Source organism: Aegilops tauschii, chromosome 1 (genome assembly GCF_002575655.3).
Source record: "Aegilops tauschii subsp. strangulata cultivar AL8/78 chromosome 1, Aet v6.0, whole genome shotgun sequence".
Taxonomy (NCBI): domain Eukaryota; kingdom Viridiplantae; phylum Streptophyta; class Magnoliopsida; order Poales; family Poaceae; genus Aegilops; species Aegilops tauschii.
In genome coordinates, this window is record NC_053035.3 from 482448080 (window position 1) to 482458438 (window position 10359).

At 45.5% G+C, this 10359-nt stretch overlaps 1 protein-coding gene across 3 annotated transcripts; it reads left to right on the forward strand.

Moving 5' to 3' along the window:
• Positions 1 to 6474: 6474 nt before the first annotated feature.
• On the forward strand, positions 6475 to 9588 carry LOC109771533 (splicing factor U2af small subunit B). 3 transcript variants are annotated; one of them, XM_040391383.3, is made up of 3 exons: positions 6572 to 6706; positions 7694 to 8255; positions 8378 to 9588. In XM_040391383.3, the coding sequence occupies exon 3, from the start codon at positions 8409 to 8411 to the stop codon at positions 9375 to 9377; it is 969 nt and encodes a 322-aa protein (XP_040247317.1). In that variant the 5' UTR covers positions 6572 to 6706; positions 7694 to 8255; positions 8378 to 8408; the 3' UTR covers positions 9378 to 9588. The 3 variants fall into 3 exon arrangements, with proteins under 3 accessions (XP_020185814.1, XP_040247317.1, XP_020185816.1); XM_020330227.4 differs by having other exon boundaries at positions 7694 to 7781; XM_020330225.4 differs by lacking the exon at positions 7694 to 8255 and having other exon boundaries at positions 6475 to 6706.
• The last annotated feature ends 771 nt before the right edge of the window (positions 9589 to 10359 follow it).

Consider the following 10359-nt stretch of genomic DNA (forward strand, 5'->3'; position numbering starts at 1 on the left):
TAAATCATTTGACATGAATACTGCTTTTGGACGCGTACATATGTTTATTGGTAACATTTTATGTGCGTAAATTTTATTACTATTACAATGTTTATATTAAGGGCCCCGACTTTTAGTTTCGCCCCGGGCCCCCAAAATACCAGAACCGTACCTGCATGTGACGGATGGGGCGCCCCGTTTCGTGCATGGATGTACCGGGATCGATGGTGAGGTGACACTGGTTTGGAGTCGGGGATTCATTGGGTTGGCCGTCGCTCGGCCACGGTTTCACGTACGAGGAAAGCCGCGTTTAACAGGCTAGCTGTGCGAGTTTGTACTTTAGCCAAGTGCATGACTAAATCATGCATGTGCCGATCGATCAGCGTGTCCAAACCGTGTACGTGGCAGCCAAAAAACCCACTCTACCTAGCTAGCTAGATGATTCTGCTGGGTGAAGTATCTTTCTTTTTTCCGTGAAGTTGGACGATATGTCAAGAGGGAGGGAGGAGATATACGGAGAAAGAGATGCGACGGGGATGGTTTGTGGCTCAGGGAAGAATGCCCTTTGTGATTAGTGAAGACACATGATAGAGTAAATAGCATAAAACTATCACATCTCGGGTTAGGGTTTATAAAAAAACTACCGCATTTTCAAAAATCAACCACAAAATTGGCTTGCTGTTTCAAAAAGCTACAACTTTCTGCAAGTGGCCGATTAGGCCGGAATTGATGGTGAGGTGATGGCTGGGGCGCTGGCCCGCTCTGCGTGCACCATTTTGTGCATGGATGTATATATCGGAATCGATGGTGAGGTGACACTGGTTTGGAGTGGGGGGGTTCATTGGATTGGGCGTCATTGCGCCACGGTTTCGCGTACGAGGAAAGCCGTGTAAGAGGCTAGCTGTGTGAGCTTGTAGTTTAGCCAAGTGCATGACTAGAGCATGCATGTGCCAATCGATCAGCGTGTCCAAACCGTGGCAGCCAAAATGTTCGTTCGTTAGGGAGTGTCGCGGACCACGGTTTCACGTACGAGGAAAGCCGCGTAAGATATGCTGTGTGAGGTCGTAGTTTCTACCTAACAAGTGCATGTGCAGCAGCAAGTCATCATAAGTCATATGAACGACGACGGGAGTAGAGGACGTGAGATGGCAGGGTGAGATCGAATGCACACGGTAGCTAAAGACGGCGAACTAGAGCATGCATGTGCCGACGATCAGCGTGTCCAAACTGTGGCAGCCAAGAAAAACTACTCTGGATCTTTATGTTGGGTGAAATGCTTCTTCTACACACAATGTTTCTAAAAAGATTTTCACAAAAGCTGGATGGTATATATACTTTGTACATTGGTGACAATAAATAGTTAGTGAGCTTTTGTATGTGATCACCATGGTTTACCCGACATTCTGTTGTTAATGTAACTGCTAAAAATGGACTTTAGCTGTTGATTAAATCCACACTCATTGGCTTACCAAAAAACATGATTTTATTTGGTAACCCAATAAGACACGGGATATTTTGGGGCCATCTCAACGGATATATACTTTCATAAATTCCACTAGGCGCATACACTTGGAAAGTTTGCACATTAAAAATCATAACTTGAAATATTTTCATCTCAATACATGAACCACGTGTACATTTGTTTCTTGATAAAAAGTATAAAAGCAATTGCCCTGCTATCCGTGACAAAGAGCGACTGCTTAGGTGATGGGAAGCCAAGGAGGACCCATTGGAGTTCAGGGTAGCTACATGCTAGATTTAGAATTTGCGATTTTCAAAATGACCTAACCTTATTGATGTGTTGTGAAATGAAAAGTAGTAAACATTATGAATCACTCATATGATGGTATAAGATTTAAAAGGAGGCCTTCTCCCTTACATGCTTTATTATTCATTCACGCGCATGCATAATATTACAAATGTCCAAGGAGACATACTACTCCGAAACTCTAATGCGATAAAAAGCATAGATTGATTGTGTGACCTTTTGCAAAACTTCACCATCGAGATATTTTAAAAGTCGTCGTCAGGGCCCTATGGTGTGTTCAAATTTGAAAATTTGAATTTGTGCACCTTTGTAGCACTTGATTCTCTATGCCTTTATCATGTTTTACTTGAATTGTTACTCTGGTTGAACCATACGGTGTGTTTCAATTTGAATATTTAAATCTGAAATGTTGTTGAAATTTGTGTACTGGAATTATCAAAGTTTCGGATTAATGTGTTGTGCAAATATCAAGTTGGAATGGATTATGTGAGCAAAATGGTTGAAGAATTATCATAGATTCCTTTGGGAGAGTTCGTGTGTTAGGAAAAGAACTAGGTGTGCGCTTCTTTCTATCCTGGCATTTAAGTAGTTATAGTTTAGGAGTTAGTTTTAGAGAAATAGCTAGAGATGCTCTTGGATGTGATATTTATCACTGGTTGGGTCGGTCTGCAAATGAGTAGTTTATCTTGTAGAAGAAAAGGATGAACGAGGGAAGGCCGTATCTGCAAATGTGGAGAGGAGTGCGGGTAAATTGTCATAGTTTCCTTCCTATACGTTAGATATAGACCGAACGGCCTATATTGCAGGATGACAGGCACACCATTATCACTAACTTTGCTTTTTATAAGAGTAGAGATAAGAACGCTAACAAAACCATTACTTCCTTGCGGTTTAACTGCACTTTCTCTTCTTGCGTGAAAATCAAATGATACGTAGTTCTTAGTGCATCAACGTAAATGTTACTCATATCACTATTATTTCGAGTCGGTGTTACTCACATTTCTGAGGGACCGCCATGTTTTGCAATATGGTTGGGGATAAAATTACCATGTGACACAAAGCACTTCGATCCTGATGTTTTTTACAACTAAAGTTGTCATCCAGAAAAACCCTAAAAAACTGAAACTTGTCATCCGAAAAAAAGTTAACGTGCTTCACAACTAAAATTGCCATTCTCGTGTCACTGAGCTTGTCATAAAAAGTATTCGGAGTTGCCATATATTCATGCCACACGTTTGGCATTAGTAGAGTCCTAAAATTACATTAGCACACGTAGTCTAGATAAAGTGTCACGGTGAGCCGGTGAGGTTTAACCTTCTTTCGTGGTGAAGAAATGTGGAAGGCAAATTGTCCATCAGAAACTACAGTGACGTAGGCAAATTTTCCATCATGGATGTGACGCTCAACCCTGGAACAAACGACGACGCTAGAGGCCTTCCACATATGCAAGTGTCCAACGTGAAGTGTATCTTTTTACTTGGTGATGTGTAGGGGAGCTTTAACACAAAGAGGCATCAGTTGAGCTTTTTTTGGAATTCTTGGTTAGGCTTGGAATACAAACTACTAGAAAAGACCCTCGCCTCACTCTCGTGGGCGACACGGGGATCCTTATCTACAACTGCAGCCAGACTAACCTTCTCTTTCAACCCCCGTCGCCGCCGCCAAAGGAGGCGATCGGGCTAAGCCCGTGCCGCGCGCGGTGGAGGCGTGGCATGTTTCCCTGCATATCTAGGGCGGTGTGATGATACTCTTCTTCAGTAACAGAGCTCCTGCCAGGCGGTGCGTGTAGAGCAGAGACACTTGCTTCCTCTCTCCATCCCCCAAAGCTCGGCCAGGCTTCTCCAGTAGGGCAGAAGGCGTCGGTGGTGTACCGTGTGGACCAGCCACCGATCATTTAGGGTGACGAGGCTGTCGGCGAAAACCAGTCTGGTTGCGGTCAGGGCGACATGCAGCAGTGTTGACGGACGTCGTGACCCTATTGAGGGTGCCCATGCTGCAACTCATGCCTCCTTGCGTGAGTGCTCCAGGGAAAACCGTAGATCTAATTTTTAGCATTAGATGATGACGTCATTCTCTGTTGTTTCCCCTCTTGGGGGCATCGTTTTGGAGATAGTACTGGCTGGAGGGACCCGTGGTTGGTAAGTGGGTTGCGCCGCAGTTGTCATGTCCTTGTCTCTTTGGTTCATAGACTTGAGTGGATGAGGCATGGAGACAATATAGCGGTGATTCCCTGATGTGACATGGCGGAGGTGGTGTGCAGTGGCAGTGCCGATGACACTGGCTGGTGGTGCGGATGGCCGGGCATGGTTGCTCGACGGTGCTTATGGAGGAAGATCACGTCCTTGGTGAGGTAGTGATCGATGACTCGTGGTCTATTGTCTACGGACCATCAGGCATACCTAGATTTACCAGTGACATACACTCTTGTCGGAGGCGAGGGATCGTTGGAGCGTTTCTACTACGAAATTTTGATGGTGCCACTTCTCTTCCCATGCGATCAGCATCACGCGTGTGTCGGCGAATGTTCTCGGCTCCACATACCACTCTTGGTGACTGGCATATTATGCCTGGTGCGTGCATGATTTTCAGTCGCGCGGTCAACATCTGGACTGTGTGGCCTTACATCATCTTCATGCGTCGCAAAAATGCCACAAGGAGTGTCGACGGCTCCAACTGTAGATGCTCTGGCGGTCCGGCCGTCTGGCTATAGACATGGCGCTCCGCCGGAGTCCATGTTGATCTTTACACTTTTGCGTTTGTACACCCCCTAAACACATCAAAGATAGAGATCTCTCCATACTCTTCCTGGGTCGGCCCATTTTACACTTTTCCCTGTTCTGTAAAACCTTCAAAAACTGAGTGCCCATTTCGAACCCAGCACCTCTACCCTTAGTACAAGGCAATAACAAACTGAACTACTTTCTTGTTGTGTCTAGTTGTCTTCTTTTTCTTCTTCAAATATAACACCAACCAACGTGACCCTGCTTGGTTTTTCTTGTTTGTCCGGTTTTTCTTCTTATTTTATTTTTCTCTTTCTTTTTCTTTTTTTTTAATTCATGAAGTGTTCAAATTTGTTTTCAAATCCGTGAACTTTTTTCCAAATCCGTGTACTTTTTTCAATCCACGAACTATTTTCATCTTTTACAAACTTTCTATTAAAGAAAGTGATTTTTTTTTCAAATACGTGAACATCTTTTTTCAAAATTTTTCCAAATCCGTGAACAATTGGGCCAGCCCATTTTACACCTTTTCCTGTTCTGTAAAACCTTCAAAAATTGAGTGCCCAATTCGGACTCAGCACCTCTACCCTTAGTACAAGGCAATAACAAACCGAACTACTTTCTTGTTGTGTCTAGTTATCTTCTTTTTTCTTCTTCAAATATAACACTAACCAACATGACCCTATTTTTTTGTCCACTTTTTCTTCTTCTTTTTATTTTTTCATTTTCTTTTATTTTTTAAAATTTCATGAACTATTTTTAGATCATGAACTTTTCAAATTTGTTTTCAAATCCGTATATTTTTTCAATCCACGAACTATTTTCATCTTTTAGAAACTTTCTGGTAAATCAAGTGATTTTTTTTCAAAATTGATAAACTTTTTGCAAATCCGTGAACAGTTGGGCCAGCCCAACAAACACGATGGGAGTGTTGCGGTCGCCTGTTACTCCCTCCGTCCCAAAATTCTTGTCTTACATTTGTCTAGATACGGATGTATCAAGTCACGTTGACTTGATACATCCGTATTTAGACAAATGTAAGACAAGAATTTTGGGACGGAGGGAGTACATATCAAGAACATTTTTTCCCACAAAATGACGGAACACCTTCTCACCCGAGCTCGATGCGGCTCCATCGCTGATATGCAGCTTTGCGGACCTCCAAGATGGCTCACGAAAAGTGAAGTCATTGCCGAATTAGACCGGGGCAGCACCCCGAACAGGCCATCAAATTCCGGACCTGGCACCCACCATGACTAAGACGCCAAAGGAGGAAACCATACCTGCCATCTATCAACCACGAACCCAGCACACGTCCGTCTTCAAGATGTCATCAATGCAGAGCACAGTCTGCATACGCTCCTAGACTACCTCCAAAGCTCCACGCTGACGTTGAGTAGATGCCGTGGCAACAACGAAGCCCGAGGACATATGTCCACTACAAGGATGCCGCTGCTGCCATGAGATCCCCGCTTGAACAGACTGGTTCCCAAATCCATCACCGACCATAGAGATGATCGCCTCATCGGAGAAGAATCTGGAGCTTCTTTATTCAGCATCGCCGTTGCCGCCGCCGAAGCCAAGACGTTGAACGATCCAAAAACTCTAAGCTACCAGGGGCCTAGAACCTAAAGCTAAAACGATCCGCACGCACGGGATACGGCGACCCCCCCCCCCCCCCCCCCCCGCCCCCCGCCCTCTCCATCGTCGACCTCGACCTCCCTCACCACGGACGAACAAGAGGTCGACGATGGAGAGGAGTTGCCGAAAGACGGCGATGGCTAGGGTTCCCGGTCGCTAACCAAAGAGAAAACACGTATCTTGACTCTGTACTTGCTTGCTGAATATCCCCCTTCATGACCATTAGTGTGTCATCGGCCAATTGAGTACGCGAAGAAGGAATCCACGTTGAGAGGATGGGAGGGTAGCTTTTTTATTTCCTTTCCTTTGATGACGAGAAAAGCAAGACCCTGAAATTTGTTTCCAAACGCATCCGCCAACGTCAGCCATCGGTCCCCGATCGTACGGCCCGAGACGAGCCACGCGCTCCGCCGCTCGTGCTCTCCCTTCCCACCAGGCTATATTTACGCGGACCCTCCCCATCCGCCCCGACCCCTCTCTGCCTCCTCCGCCGCGCCGCCACAGCCAGGTCAGGTGCGCCTCCTCCGTCAACCAGCGGCCGCGGCAGCGAAGCCGCCGGATCGATCGAGAGGATAGCCGCCGTCCTCCCGCTCCCGAGGTGCGTGTCCGCCCGACCCCCAGATTGTCTGTCTGCTGCCCCCGTCTTCCTCTCGGCGGCCGATCTAGGTTTGGCGCTAGATTTTTCCGCGTTCTCGTTGGACGATTTGTCGATTTGCGCCTGGTAGATGTCGGATGCAGTAGTTTTTGCATGTCTCTCGGGAGCAAATAGATCGTTGCGCCCGAATTGGTTCGGGAGATTTCGGCTGGGAATAACCCGAGGTTAAGCGATAGGGGAATTGAATCTAGGGTTTTGCAATTCCTGTGCTGGAAGATTGTTGCTATTAACTGGTAGGCGTCCCTCGTGAGATTCCTAGAGCAAATAAATCGATCCCTCAGTTCTGTTGTAAATATCATCCTAATTGAATCTAGGGTTCTGCAAATTCTTTGTTCTTTATATTAACTACTAAATAGTGCAGGGGAAACTGAATTTATATTCAATTTGTAGAATAAATCGCTCCCCAAATTTTGCTGCTGGGTCGGGACTTCCTAGTATAAGTAGGGAATATGCCAAGATTAACTAACATGGGAATTGAATGTAGGGCTATGCAAATTCTATGTTGAAATACCCTTGATGGTATTGAGGGGGGCTAAATCTATGGTCAGCAGTAGATGCTGAAAATTTGTCAGGTTAAGGATGTTGAAGCTATATTCTTTCCATCTACTATGCTGCAACAGCTGTTGCTGGCCTACTCTGCTGCTGTTGTGTCCTCTTTGTTGTATCCTTTCGTGCGGCTAGAAGTGCTTGTTTGACGGGATACCTGGGTGGTTCTTAGGTCAGGTGTATACGAGTGGCCTTGTTTAGTGGAGTTTGGGGTTTTACGATTTAGACACACCTTTTACTGGATTACAAGAGGTTTGTGAACATGTATGCAGCAGTCTGCTTTAAATTATGTGTGCATCTATGCTGTTCTGGTTGGTACTTCTTTTTTGTTTGTTTTGGGCTGTTCTCTTCAATCAAAGATTAATATTCTAAAACGGTGTGCAGATTAGGTTTTAAAACGGATCGTATAGTAATCTTTGTCTGGCGGATATAACAAGGCCTGCAACCCAGAAGGAGTGCCCTCGTGCAACAGGCAAAAAGTTATTTCTTTTGTGCTATGTTGTTTGGTCTCTTTTTGCAGTTGCAGGGGGAGAAACACTAACACTCTAGTGGGAGGAACACTTCATCTCTTTATTTCTGGTTTAACCGTTTTCAACGGTGTGCAGCTTTAGGTTAAAAAATTGATCAGTTTACTAGGAGCAGATCTAGTCCTGATGATGCCTGAAGTTGATCATGATTCTTCTGGTCTTCTTTCTATTGAGCTTGTTGCTATAATATTAACGATTTTGAATAAGTGTGCAGATTAGGTTAAAAATGGACTGGGAATAGCTTGTGCTTTATAATGTTCCAACCAAACAGTGAGCGTTACAGGGGTAAATTCACAGGAATTGTACATGTTGGTGATATTAAAAAAGATACATAGGTCTTGTGAGCCTGGTTGGTTTAATCCTATATGTTCCCATCGATATTTTGTCTTCTGTAATGCACTGTGACGACCTTAATTGAGGTATTCCAGTATTCCTTGCTCCCTGTTCTTGCCAGAGAACCCAATAATGTATTTTTAAGCACATAGATTCTTTTCTTCTAGATAAGAATTTCTGATGCTGTTCTTATCTTTGTTTTGTGCAGCTTCAGCATCATCTGAAGTGCTCCCAAAACAATGGCGGAGCACTTGGCTTCAATTTTTGGCACGGAGAAGGATAGGGTCAACTGCCCCTTTTACTTCAAGATTGGAGCTTGCCGTCATGGGGATCGTTGCTCCCGTCTGCACAACAGGCCAACCACATCGCCAACTATTGTGCTTGCTAACATGTACCAGCGACCTGATATGATCACCCCTGGAGTTGATGCCCAAGGTGTGGCTATTGCTCCAGAGAAGATGCAGGAGCACTTTGAGGACTTCTATGAGGATATCTACGAGGAGCTGAGCAAGTTTGGTGAGGTTGAGACCCTGAACGTGTGTGACAACCTTGCTGACCACATGATCGGGAATGTCTATGTCCAGTTCAGGGAGGAAGAGCAGGCAGTGGCTGCTCACAACGCCCTCCAAGGCCGCTTCTACTCTGGTCGCCCGATCATCGTGGAGTACTCCCCTGTCACGGACTTCCGTGAGGCTACCTGCAGGCAGTTTGAGGAGAACAGCTGCAACCGTGGTGGCTACTGCAACTTCATGCACGTGAAGCAGATTGGTAGGGAGCTCAGGAGGAAGCTATATGGTGGGCGTTCCAGGAGGAGCCACGGGAGGAGCCGCAGCCCGAGCCCACAGCACAGGAGGGACAACCGTGACCGTGGTGGCGACTTCCGCCGTGATGGCCGGGATGAATACCGTGGTGGCGGTGGCGGTTACCGTGGAGGCGATGGAGGTGATGGTGGCGGTTACCGTGGAGGTGGTGGTGGTGGCTACCGTGGAGGTGATGGGGGTGGCTATCATGGTGGTGGTGGTGGCGGTTACCGTGGTGGCGGCAGGGGTGGAGGTGGTGGCAGGCATGACAGGTATGATGATGGACCAAGGCGCAGGTATGGTGGCAGCCCGCCACGACGTGGAAGGAGCCCTCCAGCCAGGGAGAACAGCGAGGAGCGCAGGGCCAAGATCGAGCAGTGGAACCGTGAGCGGGAGGAGAAGAAGTGATGAAACCGCGAGTAGTGGAACCGCAAGCGTTATTTACCTTTTCATTCTTGTGTCGTTAGTTTGCTCCTATGTTGAGTCTGGTGGTTTACTGTCAGACATTGGTTGATATAGTACTATTGCTTGGTTGAGTGACCTGTCAAGTGCAGGATTCTATTAGAGGCGTGTAAGCTGCTATTTGTGCTCAATATTTATCTGCAGGATTCTCGTATTATCTGCCAAGTTTACAGTGTTCTGCTTTTGTTGGTTTGATCTTATATGGTTTCGTTTTCTCATTTAGAATATAACATCTATCTGTTGTCGACCATATAGTAAGCCATTTAACTACACGTAATCAGTATATATCATCACTTGCCAGTTGATGTTTTCTTTCCAGGAAATCACAAGATGAAACGAAACAATCACACTACGCGGCAGCATAGAGGGCAAAAGCGCAGGGCGAAGTTTTTGGTTGTCTGTTCGCTGGCTATAGTTAAGTGTGTGTGTGTCGATAGAAATATTGCTTGGTTGAGTGACCTGTCTGGTGCAGCATCACATTCGTTTTGGTCCATGGGACGTGTAAAACTGCCATTTCTTTTACAGTATTGGTCGTTGTTTAGTCACTTATTTTCTAAGTATTATATCCTGTCATCTGTTTTACTGTAATTTCCCACAGCATAAGGTTTATTTTAGAACGAAGGCTCAACTCAAGCCCTGCTTTGAATCAACAAAGTTATCAACCGGCCAGGATTATAGCATCAACCACAAGAACCAAAAAAAGAAACTGTTAAGCAAAGATAAAGAAAAACTGGAACACTATGTATCTCTTAGCAGTTTCGTCTTTTCTGTAAATTGCTGTAAACTGGAACACTATGTCTTCTTCATCTTTGCTTGTAGACCATATGTTCAAACGCTATATAGGCCCCCTCACTTGCCACAGCAATAACTCAATTTACCGACTCAGCGATTTGGTTTTCCGGGGAAAAATTTGTGTGACCATTCATTG

Coding starts and splice junctions, on each gene's coding strand:
- LOC109771533 (XM_020330225.4), top strand. CDS start 8,409: ATGGCGGAGCACTTGGCTTCAATTTTTGGCACGGAGAAGGATAGGGTC.